General features: G+C 68.9%; 2 protein-coding genes across 2 annotated transcripts; both read left to right on the forward strand.

Annotated features, from left to right (window-relative positions):
* Positions 1–1,061: 1,061 nt before the first annotated feature.
* LOC131089309 (B-cadherin-like) lies at positions 1,062–7,738 on the forward strand. Its single transcript, XM_058033985.1, has 18 exons — positions 1,062–1,563; positions 1,956–2,010; positions 2,073–2,489; positions 2,878–2,984; positions 3,478–3,656; positions 3,730–3,840; positions 3,922–4,077; positions 4,446–4,590; positions 4,703–4,878; positions 4,961–5,089; positions 5,165–5,350; positions 5,436–5,680; positions 5,764–5,906; positions 6,222–6,446; positions 6,537–6,755; positions 6,845–6,975; positions 7,055–7,198; positions 7,309–7,738. The coding sequence occupies exons 1-18, from the start codon at positions 1,062–1,064 to the stop codon at positions 7,519–7,521; spliced, it is 3,483 nt and encodes a 1,160-aa protein (XP_057889968.1). The 3' UTR covers positions 7,522–7,738.
* Positions 7,739–8,754: 1,016 nt separating this feature from the next.
* On the forward strand, positions 8,755–16,443 carry LOC131089641 (cadherin-1-like). Its single transcript, XM_058034473.1, has 16 exons — positions 8,755–8,811; positions 8,924–9,038; positions 12,084–12,313; positions 12,413–12,544; positions 12,636–12,791; positions 12,866–13,010; positions 13,126–13,298; positions 13,668–13,796; positions 13,900–14,085; positions 14,165–14,409; positions 14,515–14,657; positions 14,737–14,964; positions 15,458–15,679; positions 15,764–15,894; positions 15,976–16,119; positions 16,231–16,443. The coding sequence occupies exons 1-16, from the start codon at positions 8,755–8,757 to the stop codon at positions 16,441–16,443; spliced, it is 2,649 nt and encodes an 882-aa protein (XP_057890456.1).
* The last annotated feature ends 347 nt before the right edge of the window (positions 16,444–16,790 follow it).

A 16,790-nucleotide genomic window follows, 5' to 3' on the forward strand; every position in this document is an offset into this window, starting at 1 on the left:
CACCGCGAGGGTCCCACCAGCAGGAGGAGGAGGAGGAGGAGGCTGAAGCTGCCGGGTGCCATGGCTGCAGCTGCACCGGCGGCTCCCCAGGTGCCTGCTGGGAGCCCTCCCTGCTGCGTCAGTGACCTTGGCCGGGAGGGCTGAACCGGCTCTGGGAGCTGCCAGCCCGGGGGGGTCTGGGGGCGCCCTACGGGGACCCAGCACAGCAGATGCTGCTCCGGCTGGGGGGACGATGGGGTCCAGGAGCCCCCCGGGGCTGTCCCTCGGTGGGAGCCCCCAGTGCAGTGGGGCTGGGGGCACACACGGACCCCCCCGGGAGTTCCAGCGCACCCATGGGCGGCAAACGGGGAGGAGGCGCCCGGGGGTGGCACGGGGGAACGGGGAGGGGGCTGTTCCTGCGGGGCGGTGCTGGGAGGTGCCGCGGGAACAGCGGGAGGGACGGACGGCGGCACCGCGAGGGTGCCTGGGGAAACCGGGATGCCCGAGCGTGCCCACCGGGCTGCCCTGAGGGGCACCGGGGGGCGGCACCGAGAGAGCGGGGGTGCCCGGCGGGGAGCGGGCGGTGCCCGAGCATTGCCAGGCCCTACCGGGGAGTGCCAGGGGGCTCCAAGGCGATGCTGATGGGTGCAGACCGGGAGGTGCCCGCAGGGTAACGGGGTGACCGGGGAGGCATCGCGGATTGCCGAGAGTTGCCAGGGCGTGCCAAGAGGCTGCCAGGCGGTGCCCCAGGGCTCCCGGGAGGGATTGCGGATCGCCAGGAGCATTCAGAGGGGTGCCGGTGTGCCCGGAGGGCATGGAAGGTTCCAGCACCGGTCGGTGCCCGAGGGGTACCGGGCTGTGCCTGGATTTTTACCGGGAGGTGACGTGGGGTGCTGGGATTGCCGTGGGGCTGCAGGGGAATACCGGGGGTGCCCGGTGGTATCGGGCTGTTGTGTCGGGGGCTGCCGGAGCTTTCCAGAGGCGCGCCGCGGTGTAACGGGGATTGCCGGGGGTGTTGCAGGGGGTGAGCCCCCGGTAGGAGGGTCCCGGGGTAACGGAGGGGTCCGGGCCATTGCCGGGGGATGCCTGGGGCGCGCTGGGGCCGCTCTCCGGGGCGGGGCGGTACCTGCGCGGCCGCCGCCTCACCTGGGGCGTTGCGGGGCGGGACGGGGCGGGACGCGGCGGGCGGCGACCGGAGCGGCGGCGGCGGCGGCGGCAGCAACGGACGGGCCATGCGGGGGCCGCGCTCCGGGCTCTGCCCGCTCTCCATCCTCCTCCTCCTCCTCTCCCCGCTCCTGCCCGCGGCCGCCCGGTTCCCGGCCCCGCCGTGCGCCCTCCCGGGGCTGCGCCGCGGGCCGCTCCCCGCCGCAGGTAACTCGCACCGTCGGGGCGCGGGCACCGGGACCCCCGGAACACCGCGGGGACCGGCTGGGGCCGCCATCGGGACCGGGACGGGGCCCCGAGCACCGGGGGGGCGGCAGGGCCTCCCTCACCGCCGGGATCGGGACCGCTTTGCCTCCGGCGGTGGGGCCGCTGCTTTTCGGGAGGACCTCGCGGTGCTGTGGGGCTGGCGGGGGTCCCCGGGTGAGGGGCTCGGCCGTGGGGCTGGCGGGGGTCCCCGGGTGAGGGGCTCGGCCGTGGGGCTGGCTGTGCCCCGTGGGGCTGGCTGTGCCCCTGTGCTCTAGGGCTGTGCCTCCCCGGGTGAGGGGCTCGGCCGTGGGCCTGGCGGGGTCCCCGGGTGAGGGGCTCGGCCGTGGGGCTGGCTGTGCCCTGTGCTCTAGGGCTGTGCCTCCCCGGGTGAGGGGCTCGGCCGTGGGCCTGGCGGGGTCCCCGGGTGAGGGGCTCGGCCGTGGGGCTGGCGGGGGTCCCCGGGTGAGGGGCTCGGCCACGGGGCTGGCTGTGCCCTGTGCTCTAGGGCTGTGCTTGCCCCGGCTGTGGGGCTCGGCCGTGGGGCTGGCTGTGCCCCTGTGCTCTAGGGCTGTGCTTGCCCCGGCTGTGGGGCTCGGCCGTGGGGCTGGCGGGGGTCCCCGGGTGAGGGGCTCGGCCGTGGGGCTGGCTGTGCCCCGTGGGGCTGGCTGTGCCCTGTGCTCTAGGGCTGTGCTTGCCCCGGCTGTGGGGCTCGGCCGTGGGCCTGGCTGTGCCCCGCGGGGCTGGCGGTGCCCGTCTGCTCTCCCTGGGCTGGAGGCGGCTGATGCCAGCGCCTTTGGCCCAGCCGTGGGCACCCGCTGCGGGCAGGGCTGGGTCTCCGCAGGGTGGGCGGCCGGCGCCGGGCTGGCAATGGGGCTGGGAGCCCCAGGGCCCCCCTCCTCCGGCCGCGGGGTGCGGGCTCTGGCCGGCCCGAGGCCGGGCAGGGTCTCGCTGCTGCCAGCTCCTGGCTCGGTGCCGGGGCTGGGCCCGGGCCCGGTGCCCTCCTCGCTCGGCGGCTCCCGGGGGATTGGGGCTGCCCGGGAACGCGGCCGGAGCCAGCGCTCCTCTAATGGCCGCGGGAGCGCTAAAAGCTCTCCTTGGCGGTAAGTGCCAGGGAGGGGCCTCGACCTCTGTCTGCTGTGGACACCACATCCCGTTTCGCATCCCTTTTCCATCAGCTCAGCCTGCCAGGGCTGGCGGTGGGCGCTGCCAGGCCCCTGCTGTGGGCACGGGCGGGCGTCTGCCCACCCCACTGCGACCCCCCTCGGTGGGCAGCTCACGGCCCCGGCAGTGACCGTGCGGCTCCGCCTCGGCACCCAGCGGGCTCGGTGCCCTGAGGGACCCCTGAGGACAGGGCGGGGTGCCCCCTGTGCCGCCCGCCCTTCGGAGGGCACAGCAACCCGGCCACAGCTGGGGAGCGGGGCTGGGGGCTTCCCCGGGCTCCCCGTGTCCCGTTTGCCGGCGAATGATGCCCCTCCGGCCCCATTGAAGTCCCTTATCGCGGCCATCGCGACTGGGAGGGGCCCCGGTGCTGCCCTCGGGGCACGGTTGCTGCTCCCCGCACGGCCCCACCGCCGCCCCCGGGCTCGGTCCCTCCGGTGTGGAGCGGCCGTGGGGCACCGCTCCCCCACCCTGCCCCATCGCACGCCTCCCGCAGCCCCCCCGGCCCCGCCCGGAGCTGGCTCAGCCCCGCTAATCCCCTAATCCTTGCCCGGGGGGTGCGGAGCCGGGGCCGTGTCCGGCACGAGGGACGCAGCGTGGGAGGCGGGGAGGGACATTCAGTGGCCACGGGGGGTTGGGAGCCCCGAGGGGGTGACACACCGGGAGGGGGCTGGGGCAGGGCTCTGCCCGCCCAGGAATTTCCCATCATCAGTGAAACAAAGCCGAAACTTCCACCGAAACTTCCACCGCGCTCCCGTTCGGCGCTCGGCGTTCCTGCCCCGCTCCCGGTGCCCTCTCCGCCCCTTCCACCGCTCCCTGCCCCGCTCCGCCCCGGCTCTGCGGGGGATTGCGGGCTCCTGGCGCTGTGGTTGCGGCTCGGGGGTGTCGGGGACCGGTTCCCCCCGTCCCCCTGACCCCTCACCCTCGCAGGGCGCTCCGGAGGCTGCGCGGGGCCGAACGGCGCGGAGGAGCCCGATGTCGGGGAGCGGGAGGACGGGGACCCCGTGCGGCTGCCGGGGGTGGGCAGGGCGCTCGCCGTGCCCCCCCGGGATGCCGCTGGCCAGCCAGAGCCCGCCCCGGTTCCCGCAGAGAGCGGGCGCTCCCCCCAGGTAACCCTGCACCGCCTATCCCCCGCCCCTGCTGCCCCCGCCGGCCGTGCCCTCACTCACCCCCGGCCCGCAGGAGCTGCCCAGGGCTCGAGCTGCTCTCAGGAGGCAGAAGAGGGACTGGGTGATCCCCCCCATCAAGGTTCCTGAGAATGAGAGGGGCCCCTTCCCCAAAAAGCTGGTTCAGGTACGACACTAGTCGGTCTGGGCAGGGGAGCTGGGTGCTGGGGGATGCTGAGCCCATCCCTTGCTCTGCGCCTCCTCCCAGATCAAATCCAACCGGGACAGAGACACCAAGATCTTCTACAGCATCACAGGGCAGGGAGCAGATGCCCCTCCCGAGGGCATCTTCACCATTGAGAAGGAGTCGGGCTGGATGAAGGTGACGCAGCCGCTGGACCGCGAGCACATCGACAAGTACCACGTAGGTGCCTCCTGCCTGGGGACACCAGGGGGGTGTTGGGGTGCTCTGCCAGGGCCCCCAGTCACACCAGGGGGATGTTGGGGTGCTCTGCCAGGGCCCCACTCACACCAGGGGGATGTTGGGGTGCTCTGCCAGGGCCCCCACTCACACCAGGGGGATGTTGGGGTGCTCTGCCAGGGCCCCACTCACACCAGGGGGATGTTGGGGTGCTCTGCCAGGGCCCCAGTCACACCAGGGGGATGTTGGGGTGCTCTGCCAGGGCCCCAGTCACACCAGGGGGATGTTGGAGTGCTCTGCCAGGGCCCCCAGTCACACCAGGGGGATGTTGGGGTGCTCTGCCAGGGCCCCACTCACACCCCACCCCGCAGCTCTTCTCCCATGCCGTGTCTGAGAACGGGAAGCCAGTGGAGGAGCCGATGGAGATCATTGTGACAGTGACAGACCAGAATGACAACAAGCCCCAGTTCACACAGGAGGTGTTCAGGGGCTCTGTGCCAGAGGGAGCTCTGCCAGGTAGGACCCCGTGCCTTGGGGAAGCTCTGCATTGCACCAGCCATGTTCCTGGGGCACAGCCCCGGCACTGTGCCCCCCAACATCCCCCTCACCTGCACTTCCACACCCGCAGGCACCTCCATCATGCAGGTGACAGCCACGGATGCGGACGACGCAGCGGAGACCTACAACGGTGTCATCGCCTACTCCATCCTCAGCCAGGAGCCGCGGGAGCCCCATCCCCAAATGTTCACTGTCAACCGGGCCACGGGCACCCTCAGCGTCATCGCCAGCGGCCTGGACCGGGAGGTGGGCTCTGCAGCACCGGGGGCAGGGTCCCAGCCCGGGCAGGGGCTGACACGGTGTCTGTCTGTCTGTCTGTCCACCGCAGCGCGTGCGGGAGTACACGCTGACCGTGCAGGCGGCTGACCTGGATGGGGAGGGCCTGACCACCACAGCGCTGGCCGTCATCGAGATCGCTGATGTCAATGACAACGCCCCCGAGTTCGACCCCAGAACGGTAACGTGGGCCCCCCGCTGGCTGTGAGCCCCGGTGCCCGCCGGGCCGCGGCGCTGACGGTGCCCTGACCCGCAGTACGAGGCGGCCGTGCCGGAGAACGTGGCCGGGCGGGAGGTGGCCAGGCTGGCTGTCACCGACCTGGACGAGCCCGGCACGCCGGCCTGGCGAGCCGTCTACTCCATCCTGCGCGGCAACGACGGCGGAGCCTTTGCCATCAGCACCGACCCTGCCACCAACGAGGGCGTCCTGCGCACCGCCCAGGTCTGTGTCACCCCTGCCACCCCAGTGCTGCCAGGTGGGGTCCTGCCCGTCCCGCTCTCACTGCCCGTGTCTCCCCCTCTCCCAGGGTCTGGACTATGAGGCCAAGCAGCAGTTTGTGCTCCACGTGGCAGTGGCCAATGAGGTCCCCTTCGTTGTGAAGCTGCCCATGGCCACTGCCACGGTGACAGTCACTGTGGAGGATGTCAATGAGGCCCCGGTGTTCGTGCCGCCGGTGCGGCTGGCCACGGTGTCAGAGGATGTGCCCCCGGGGCAGACCCTCACGGCCTGCACGGCCCAGGACCCCGACAAGGCGCAGGGCCAGAGGATCAAGTGAGCGGGGACAGGGTTGGAGTGGAGCTTTGGGGGGGTCTCTGCTGCCCCTTGCCGCAGCTCCAGCTCCCCTGTGCCCCCAGGTACCTGGTGGGGCACGACCCGGCGGGCTGGCTGGCCGTGCACCCCGAGAACGGCCTGGTGACCGCGCGGGACCAGCTGGACCGCGAGTCCCCCTTCGTCAAGAACAGCACCTACATGGCCGTGCTGCTGGCTGTGGATGATGGTGAGGGACATGAAAGGGCCCTTGTTCCCCCTCCCGCGTGAGGGGCACATGCTGCCATCACCAGGAAACACATCCCAGCTCCAGCATGGAGCCCTGCTGGGGCTGCGTGGCCCCACCCCTGCCCGGGGCACCCCAGCCCCCTGAGGATCCTGGGTTTGGGACTGCCCCCTCCAGCATCACTCCTCGCTCTTCCACCCTTGCCCAGAGAGTCTCTGTCCCTGGGAAAGTCTTGGCTTTGAGGCTCCCCCTGTCCCCATCCTGCTCAGTCACCCATGTCCCCATGAGGGTCCCGGGTTTGGGGTCTGTTTCCCCCAGGCTCACCGCCGGCCACGGGCACGGGCACGCTGCTCCTCACCCTGCTGGATGTGAACGACAACGGCCCCGAGGCCGAGCCACGGGACATCACCGTGTGCCAGCGCAGCCCCCAGCCCCAGCTCCTCACCGTCACCGACCGGGACCTGCCCCCCAACACCGGCCCCTTCCGCGCCGAGCTCACCCACGGCTCGGGGGACAGCTGGGCTGTGGAGGTGGGGGACACAGGTACTGCAGGGGGCTGAACGTCACGGGGGGGCTCCTCGTGCCACGGCTGCGTTCCTGGAGCATCGTCCCTGAGCCCCCAATCTCACGTAGGTGACACAGTGACGCTGCAGCTGGTGGCACCGCTGGAGCCCGACACCTACAGCGTGTACCTGCGGCTGCTGGACCAGCCGGGCAGAGCCCAAGTGACCATTGTCACCGCACGGGTCTGCGCCTGCGAGGGGCAGGCTCAGGGCTGTCCCCAGAGGTCCCAGCCTGTCACCGCCCTGCCCTTCGTCCTCGCCGCCCTGGGCGCGCTGCTGGCCCTGCTGCGTGAGTGGGGCTCGTGGGGCTGTGGGGACAGCCCAGCTCTGGGCACAGCGGGGCACACACGTCCCTGCTGATGGCACTCTTCCCCCCAGTCATCCTGCTCCTGCTGCTGCTCTTCGTGAGGAGGAGGAAGGTGACGAAGGAGCCGCTGCTGCTGCCCGAAGATGACACAAGGGACAACATCTTCTACTATGGGGAGGAGGGTGGCGGCGAGGAGGACCAGGTGGGTGTGGGGGTCAGGGGCCTGGTGACAGCGTGGGCTGTCTCACTCTGCCCCTCTCCATGTGTGTGTGTGTCCCCAGAACTACGACCTGCGGCAGCTGCACCGGGGGCTGGACGCGCGGCCCGAGGTGATCCGCAATGACGTGGCCCCCACCCTCCTGCCGGCCCCCCAGTACCGGCCCCGCCCCGCCAACCCCGACGACATCGGCACCTTCATCGACGAGGTGAGTGCTGAGAGCCCGGGGGTGACGCGTCCCTGCCACGCGTCCCTGCCACACGTCCCTGCCACCCAGGGGCTCGGGGGACGCGGGCGCTGACCCCTGTGCCCCCCCAGAACCTGAAGGCGGCCGACACGGACCCCACGGCCCCCCCCTACGACTCGCTGCTGGTGTTCGACTACGAGGGCAGCGGCTCGGAGGCCACCTCGCTCAGCTCCCTCAACTCCTCCGCCTCCGACGGCGACCAGGACTACGACTACCTCAACGACTGGGGCGGCCGCTTCCGCAAGCTGGCCGAGCTCTACGGCGGCGGCGAGGAGGACGAGTAGGGACCCCCAGCCCGCTGCTGTCCCTGCCTTATTGCTGCTTTTGTGCCTTGGGGGTTCCCCCTGCCGTGCCCCCCACCCCAGCGCAGCCCCCTCACCTCCTCGCCTGCGTTTTTGTGGTTATTATCTATTTTTTAAGGTATGGAATGATGGCGTGTGATGCTGCGGACACGGGGATGGGAGCTGGGTCAGTTTTAATAAAGGATTTGGTTTTTTTAGATGTTCCAGGCTCTGTGTCACTTTGTGCCCTGGAGATTGGTGCTGCCCCCAGCCCTGCAGTGACCCCCCTTGCTCACTGCAGTGTGGAACCTGTGGCACAGCTGCAGTGTCACCCATGCAAGGGCAGTGCCCATGCCCCACAAAGGGTGCTGATGGGCACGGGCAGGGCACTGACCACATGTCTGTCCTTCACGGGAGTGACACTGGTGGCATTGGGCATTCCTGGTGCTAAATCTCTCCTGTCCTGGGCAGCCAGAGCCCTGCTGCCACCCCAACCCCTTGAGATGCCCATGGGTGCTGGCATGGGTGGGTAGAGCAGCCTCTGGCCCTGGCAGGACCCCGAGCTCTGGGGGTCTCCCACTGGCTCCAGGATCAGCTCCTGAAACATGGGGTGGGGACAGCTGATGGTACTGGGAGCCCCCTCCCCTAGGGTCACCCCCAGTGCTGTGCTTTGGGACAGAGGGGCACAGGGCACTGCAGCATCCTGAGGGCCCTTCCTGCCCGAGGGCTCCCTGGGTACGGTGATTGTCCCCTGCTGCAGAGCTGGGACCTGGGGCCGTGCTGTGGGGGCACCCTGGGGTGCCCCTGGCTCCTGTGACCCCCAGCACCCCCTGCTCGCACTGCCCTGGATGGGGAGGCACGGAAAGCTCGGGGGCTGTGCCTGGGGCTGGGATACCAGAGGCACGGGGAGCCGGGGTACCCGGGACGGGCAGAGCACCGGGTGCTGCTGGGGTACCGGTGGTACCACGGCACCGGGCACCGTGGGAGAAGTACCGCACCGGTACCGAGGGGCGTTCCGGGACACCGGGCGGCGGAGGTACCGGGAATACCGGCGATCCGGGCGCGGGCGGGGCGGGACCGCCTCCCGTCGGGGCGGGACGGGACGGGGCGGTTCTCCGAGGGCTCGACACCTGCGAGGAGGGATCGGGAGGGGACCGGACGCACCTGCGACTCCGCGGCGGCAGCGCCCGATCCCTCCGGCACCAACCGGCACCGGCACCGGCTGCGGCTCCGGCCATGGGGCGGCGGGCGGGCTGCTCGGTCCCGCTCTGCCTCCTCTTGCTCCTGCTGCAGGTGAGGCACGGAACGGGCGGCAGGACCCCGCCTGGGACCCCGCCGAGACCCTGCCGGGGCCGCGGGACCTCGCTCGGGACCCCGCCCGGTGCTAACGTCTCTCTCCGGGCAGTGCGGGCAGCGGCTGTGCCAGCGGGCAGCGTCGTGCCAGCCCGGCTTCGCCGCCGAGACCTTCGCCCTGACGGTGCCGCGGGACAGCGTGGCGGCGGGACGGGCCCTGGGCCGGGGTAAGGACACCGGGACAACCGGCCGTGGGGGACAGGGACTGTGAGGATGGCCACGGGACTGCGTGTACAGGGGGGTGGGTGGGACGGGGACGGGGGTGGGCGAAAAAAGCCGTGGCTCCGTGCCCGAGGGGCGCTGGCACGGCCACGGGCGTGGCGACAGTGCTGTGCCGGCGGGGATGGCACTGTGGCGGTGGGGTGGCAGTGGCATGGGGGGCAGAGCCTGGCGTGTGCACCCGCCGCACCGGGGGCAGAGCCGGTGCTGGCACGGCGGAACGGGCTCCTGGCACGGCGGAACGGGCGCGGGGGCAGCGGCAGCCGCTCCCCGGGGCGCGCCGGCGCGGGCGGCGCTGACTCAGGCGCCGCGGACCTGTCGGGGCCGGCAGGCCGGGGTGTGGGGCACGCAGGCGCCTCCCTGCCCCGTGCCTCACCTGGCACCCTGGGTTCACCTGGGCGAGCCCCCTTTGGACCCACTGTGTGCGCTCCCAGGGGTGCCAGGGGGACGGGCACCAGGATGGGCTCCTGGGCTTTTGGGGATGGTGGTGTCCCACTCACTGAGTTGGGACTAAAGCCCTGCTCTGGTGTGGCAAGGGGGCACTGGGGACCCCTGTGCTGGGGACCTGCTGCCACTCTGGGCTCCCAAAAGGGTCTGTGGGCTCCGGGGTTGTGTGCAGTGGCTGTCGCCATCTGCCCCAGCTCATGGAGAGAGTGGTGCTGGCACCGCAGTGTGTGTGCCAGGGTGGCTGGGGGGCACAGGGCCGAGGGGTACTGAGCACCCAGTAATGCACCAGGGCTCCCAAACATCCTCAGCTCTGTAACGGCTTCGCCTGGGAGAGGCAGGAATTGGACCCTGCCCCTATCCCAGGAATTGTGTTTGTTTGCCTTGTGGTTGATCATTAATGAGCACAAACCGATGTCCATCAGGGCTGGGCCTGATACCAGGGTGACGGCAGCCCTGCTGACTTCCCCGCAGCACAGACCTGCTGGAAATCCTCTGTCCTGGCACCAGCACTTTCAGTTTGGGTTCCGGGCACAGCCAGGGCGTGGGAGGAAGGAAAGGACCATCTGCCCTTGAGGCCTGTGTGGCACCCAGTGACTCACGGCTGTGCCAGGGCAATGCCAGCCGTGGGGTGGCCGAGCCTGGTGGATGCCAGGCCATGCTGGGTCGCAGAGCAGCCCACAGCTTGTGGCAGGGCTGACAAGCCGGCCTGTAATTAGCTCGATGAGTTGAGCGCGATGTTTTCCCTGTGACAGGCCCAGGCAGGCCCCGCGCGGCGCCGGGGCGGCGAACGGCAGCGGGAACAACAGCACCCGCGTGGGGCTCGGCTCGGGGGGCTCAGGGGGCTCAGGGGGTGCTGGGGACACGGTGGGGGCTGGCACAGTGCCCGTCAGTCCCGGGTGGAGAAACCTCGAGAGTCTGAGGTCACAGCGAAACTGGGGTGACGTCAGTGGGATGTGTCACCCGCAGCACCTTCACCCGGGGTGAGCCCCCTGCCCTGGCACAGCTGCGTGTGTGGCACACGGGGTGGTGGCACTGCAGGGATGGGGACACCCTGCTCTGCCTGTGCCCGGCCCCACTGAGCCCCCACAGCACAGCACGTGGCTTTGGGGGGCTGCCCCGATCCCCTGTGCGGGGTCTCAGCCCCACACCCTGCTTGGCAGCCTGGTTGTGCCGGTCTGGTTGCCCCGGCGTCCTGCAGGCGGTGGTGGGGGACCGAAGCGGGGGGGTCCCCTTGTAGGGCTCCCTGAGCTCTCCTTTCCTCCCACCCCCATCATTCCCAGGAGAGGGCCCCCCTCCACCCCCCCAGCTGCCAGCCCCGGGGAGAGGAGCGCTGGGGCCAGCCCTCCTTCAGCCAAGCTGGAAAAACAGGTTGTGCACAGCCAGGTGGGAAGGGGGGGAGTTGGAAAGGGGGAGAGGGGGGAGCGGGTTCAGAGCATTCTCCTCGAACCCAGTGCGGGCTGAGCGCTCATTGCACCCAGCGTGGGGCTGGGGGCTCCGTGCCGCCCCCCGCTGCACCCCCGGGCCCGGGGCCAGGGCCGAGCACGGCGGCTGCGCCCGCGGCTGCCTCTCGCTCCCCGCCTGCCCCGGCACGTTCCTGCCCAGCCGGCCCCACCGGCTCCGCCTGCCCCGGCCGGGGGTCCCGCCGTGGGGCTGAGCGGGGCTGGCACCGCGCCGGCGGCTGCTCCTGGGCCGGCTCGGGGGCACCGTGGTGGGCAGCGGGCAGCGATCGCTCCCCCTCCGTCCCACAGCCAGCCCGGATTCCTGGGCTGCTCGTGGGCTGACGTAACCCACGGGCCCCGTTCCGATCCGATCCGTTCCGTTCCGATCCGCTCGGCGCTGCCGCCCACCCCGGCACGGGTCACGGCGGGGCGGTGGAGGCAGCGCTTGGAGCCCGGGTGCCGCTGGCTCCAATAACTGTGCCAAACAAAGGATGTTTGTTCGGGAGCACGGCACGGCTCATGTGATGCCCGCTGACCGCGGCCTCGTGGCGGCCCAGCTCTGCTGTGCCCAGCCAGCGGCACCGGGCCCCCGCCTGCCCCCGGCGCTGGGGTCCCGGAGGTACCTGGGCAGGTTGAGGGGCCTGGCTGCCAGGGCACTGGGTGCCAGTGCAGGTGGATGACTGCTGCCCTTGTTTTTATTGGAAAAACTGCTGGGGCAGCATAGGCACAGTGGTGGTGGCATGCCATGCTTGGGGATGCGCTGTGCCACAGGGATACACCCATATGGGGATGTGCTGTGCCTGGTGCCATGCCATACATGGTGCTAGGGACTGGAATGTGCTGTGCCAGGTGCCACTTGCCCCATTGTCACTGTCTAGCTGGGATCCTGTGGCACGGTAGGTCCTGCCATGTCCCATGCTGGACCAAGGCCAGGGCAGGGATGCACCGTGTGTTGTGCCCAGGATGGAATCCTGGCAGGGCATGTGTCACTGTGTGTGGAGCATCCCCACCACTGCTGTGACCCCACAGCCCAGGCTGCCGGGGCAGGGCTGTGCTGTGTGTGCCCACGTCCCCAGAACCCTCTGCCACTCTGTCCCCTGTCCCCAGTGAGCTTTGTGGACTGTGGCGAGTCGCGCCGTGCCGCCTTCCTCCCGGATGACACGCGCTTCAAGGTGAGCAGGGATGGCATCGTCACTGCCACCCGGCCCCTGCAGCTCCAGCAGCGGGACATCACCTTTGCTGTGCACACCTGGGACACCGTGGGCAAGAGGCATTCAGCCAAGGTGACGCTGCGCCCCCGGCGGCACCAGCACCGACACCACGAGCGGATGCAGCAGGTGAAGCACAGTGCCACTCCCTGGGTCACAGCAGCCCCTGCCCCTGGGGCAGAGGGCTCAGCAAGGGGCTGGCCCTGAGCAGAGCCACTGTCCCAACAGGGCACGGTGCCAGACGTGCTGATATTCCCGGAGCACGGACACGGCCTCCGGCGGCAGAAGAGGGACTGGGTCATCCCCCCCATCAACTGCCCCGAGAACGAGCGGGGGCCCTTCCCCAAGAAGCTGGTGCAGGTGGGTGTGCCCGTGGGGACCGGGCAGGGCCCACAGGGATCCCTGGGACACTGGGACACGGCTCACCCTCCTTCTCCTGCCTCGCTGCCAGATCAAATCCAACAAGGACAAGGAGACCAAGGTTTTCTACAGCATCACGGGGCAGGGGGCGGACACCATCCCCGTGGGTGTGTTCATCATCGAGCGGGAGACGGGGTGGCTGGAGGTGACAAAACCCCTGGACCGCGAGGAGAAGGACAAATACCAGGTGAGTGAGGGGACACCTGTGGCGGGACAAGGACAGTGATGGGCACTGCACACACGCTGACTGTGCCCTTGCAGCTCTTCTCCCACGCCGTGTCGGCCAACGGGCAGCCCGTGGAAGACCCCATGGAGATCATCATCACCGTCACTGACCAGAACGACAACCGGCCCGTCTTCACCCAGCAGGTCTTTGTTGGCTACATTGAGGAGAACGCAAAGCCGGGTACGTGGGGGACTCTGAGCTGGGCCCACGCAGAGCCCTGAGCGTGAGCAGTGCCAGGGTGGCCCGTGGATTCTGTCCCATCAGTAACACCTCCCTGGCTTGTCCCCATGTCCAGGCACATCTGTGATGACCGTGAACGCTACGGATGCAGACGATGCGATCAACGTGAACAACGGCATCATCGGCTACTCCATCCTCAGCGAGGAGCCCAAGGGTGCACAGGACATGTTCACCATCAACGCCGCCAACGGCATCATCAGTGTCATTGGCACGGGACTGGACCGGGAGGTGGGCACCTTGTCACAGCCCAAGGGAACCTGGGCTGCCCCACAGCGGGATGTGCCGTGGGGAGAAAGGGATACTGCAGCCCTGGGGTCCATCTGGTCTTGGGACATGCCACCCCTGGGTCACTGTCCCTGGCTGCAGGGGTGTCTACAGGAGCTATGCTGGGGACCCTCCAGGAGCCCCCAGCCTTGCTGAGCCCTGGAGTGGGTACAGTGCCAGCCCCTTGGGCGGGCAGCTGGGACATCGGCTGCCTGTGTGCCAGCAGGAAACAGCGAGGCTGGAGAAGGGTGGAGGAGCAGGCAGGTGATGCCTGGAGGAGGGGAACACCCCAGTCCCCACCCCAGCCCTAACTGGGATGATTTTGCTCTGCAGACCACTCCCAACTACACGCTGATCATCCAGGCTGCAGACCAGGAAGGCTTTGGCCTGACCAACACTGCCACTGCCATCATCAAAGTCACCGATGCCAACGACAACCCTCCCATGTTCGACCCCGCCACGGTACCACGCAGCCCCAGCCGCTGCCCTCCCCGGGCATCGTGGCACCAGCTCTGCCTGGGGTGCCTGGGGCCGCACCGGTGACTGTCCCTGTCCCATCCTGCAGTATGAGTCGTCAGTGAACGAGAACGAGGTGGGGGTGATGGTGGCCCGGCTGCATGTGACAGACCAGGACCTGCCCGGCTCCCCGGCCTGGAACGCCGTCTACCACATCCGCAGCGGGGACCCGCAGGGCGACTTCGAGATCACCACTGACCCCAAAACCAACGACGGGATCCTGAAAACTGCCAAGGTGGGTCCTGCTGCCTCACGGCTGCCTCAGCACCTGCTGACTCCCTGTTGGCACTACCCCGCTTCTCTCCCACCCGCAGGGCCTGGATTATGAGTCCCAGAGCCGGTACAAGCTCGTGGTGTCAGTGGAGAACCAGGCCCCCTTCACCGTGGAGCTGAATCCTGCCACAGCCAATGTCCTGGTGGTGGTCAGGGACGTGAATGAAGCCCCGATCTTCATACCCCCAGTCAAGCAGGTGGAGGTGAGGGAGGATGTGCCAGTGGGATACCAGATCACCTCCTACACAGCCCAGGACCCCGACAAGGACCAGAGGCAGAAAATCACGTGAGTGGAGGGTGATGGTGGCGGGGGCTTTGCTGGGATGTCTGAGGGGCCGTGCTGCAGCGTGTGCCCCTTCCTCTCCCCCTGCTGACCCCTGGCTGCCCCCAGGTATCGCATGGGCAGTGACCCCGCAGGGTGGTTGGAAATTGACCCTGAGAACGGCATCATCACGGCAGCCCAGGCCCTGGACCGGGAGTCGGCACACGCCATCAACAGCACCTACAAGGCCATCATCCTGGCCGTGGACAACGGTGAGGGTGCCCAGCTGCTGCCCCGTGCCCATCTCCGTGTCCCCCCATGGAGGTGCCTCGCTGACTCTTAGTCCCACAGGGTCACCAAACTATGCCACTGGCACGGGCACGCTGCTCCTCGTGCTTGGGGATGTGAATGACAACGGGCCCGTGCCGGAGCCCCGGAGCTTCGACATCTGCAACCGGCAGCCCGAGGAGCAGATCCTGAAGATCATCGACAAGGACCTGCCCCCCAACACCCACCCCTTCAAGGCAGAGCTGATGCACGGCTCTGGCAGCAACTGGACTGCCAGCGTGGTGCAACCAGGTGGGTGCCACCTGCTCTGGTGCCGGCCCTGCAATGAGTGCTAGGCTGGGGACCTGCCATGGGGCAAAATCCTGTGCCAGTGCCAAGGGTGTTCCCAGAGCAGAACTGGGAAAGGGGCTGGAGCACCAGCAGTGGCTGAGGCAGCTGGCGAGGCTCAGGAGGAACCTTCTCACTCTCCACAATTTAGTGGCAGGAGGGTGCAGCCAGGTGAGGGTCAGGATCTGCTCCTAAGATACAGGACAAGGGGAAACAACTTCGAGATGTGCCAGGAGATATTTAGGTTGGATATTGGGGAAAATTCACTCATGGTAAAGGTGCTCAGGCATTGGAAGAGACTGCCCAGGGTGGAGTCCCCATCCCTAGAGGGATTTGAGAGCTGTGTAAATATGGCACTTGTGGAAATGAGTCAGTGGTGGCCTTGGCAGTGCTGGGGGATGGCTGGACTCAATCTTGGGGACCTTTACCAACCCAAATGCTTCTGTGGTTCACCAAGACGAGGTGAAGCTGAGCATGAAGAAGGAGCTGGAGCCGGGCGAGTACAGCATCTTCCTGAAGCTGCTGGATGCACAGGGCAAGGATCAGATCACAGCAGTGCGAGCCCAGGTGTGCAGCTGCGAGGGGCCAGCCAAGAACTGCGAGCGCAGAGCCTACATCTCCGGTGGCATGGGCGTGCCCGCCATCCTGGGCATCCTGGGGGGCATCCTGGCACTGCTCAGTGAGTACCCGCGACAGGGATGGGAGGGACAGAGTGTGGGTCACCCCCTCCCTGCTGCCCTGACACCCATCCCTGTGCCTGCAGTCCTCCTGCTGCTGCTGCTGCTCTTCGTGAGGAGGAGGAAGGTGGAGAAGGAACCACTGCTCCCGCCCGAGGATGACATGAGGGACAACGTGTACCACTATGACGAGGAGGGCGGTGGCGAGGAGGACCAGGTGGGCTGGCTGCGCTTGCTGGAGGGGTGGTGGCCGTGCCCATGGCTGTCCCTCGAGCCCTGACTCCTCCTGTCCCCGCAGGACTACGACCTGAGCCAGCTGCACCGGGGGCTGGACGCGCGGCCCGAGGTGATCCGCAATGACGTGGCCCCCCCGCTGATGGCGGCCCCCCAGTACCGGCCCCGCCCCGCCAACCCCGACGAGATCGGCAACTTCATCGACGAGGTGAGTGCTGAGAGCCCGGGGGGTGACACGTCCCTGCCACACGTCCCTGCCACGCGTCCCTGCCACCCAGGGGCTCGGGGGACGCGGGCGCTGACCCCTGTGCCCCCCCAGAACCTGAAGGCGGCCGACACGGACCCCACGGCCCCCCCCTACGACTCGCTGCTGGTGTTCGACTACGAGGGCAGCGGCTCGGAGGCCACCTCGCTCAGCTCCCTCAACTCCTCCGCCTCCGACGGCGACCAGGACTACGACTACCTCAACGACTGGGGCGGCCGCTTCCGCAAGCTGGCCGAGCTCTACGGCGGCGGCGAGGAGGACGAGTAGGGACCCCCAGCCCGCTGCTGCCGCCTCATTTCACCCCTCTGGACACACGTCGCTCTCTGTCCGGGGTGGCCAAACCCCTCCTGAACCCTGTGGCCGTGTCTCCCTCACTGAGTGAGTGAGCGGCCCCAGCTCAGGCTCAGTGGGGATGGGGGGTTTTGGGGTAGTCTGGGCCTCTCCTGGCCCCCTTGGCTCCAGGGCATGGAACAGTTTAGCCCATTCCCTATCCTGGAACTGAGGTGCTCCCAGCTGTGGGGGGCAGGATTGGGTCCTTCTTCCCTTTTCCGTGAAGGGAAAAAGGGTTTCACTGGCGCTCTCCAAAATACCTCACGCTGCCAGCCCCACACAGG

Source organism: Melospiza georgiana, chromosome 14 (genome assembly GCF_028018845.1).
Source record: "Melospiza georgiana isolate bMelGeo1 chromosome 14, bMelGeo1.pri, whole genome shotgun sequence".
Lineage (NCBI taxonomy): Eukaryota > Metazoa > Chordata > Aves > Passeriformes > Passerellidae > Melospiza > Melospiza georgiana.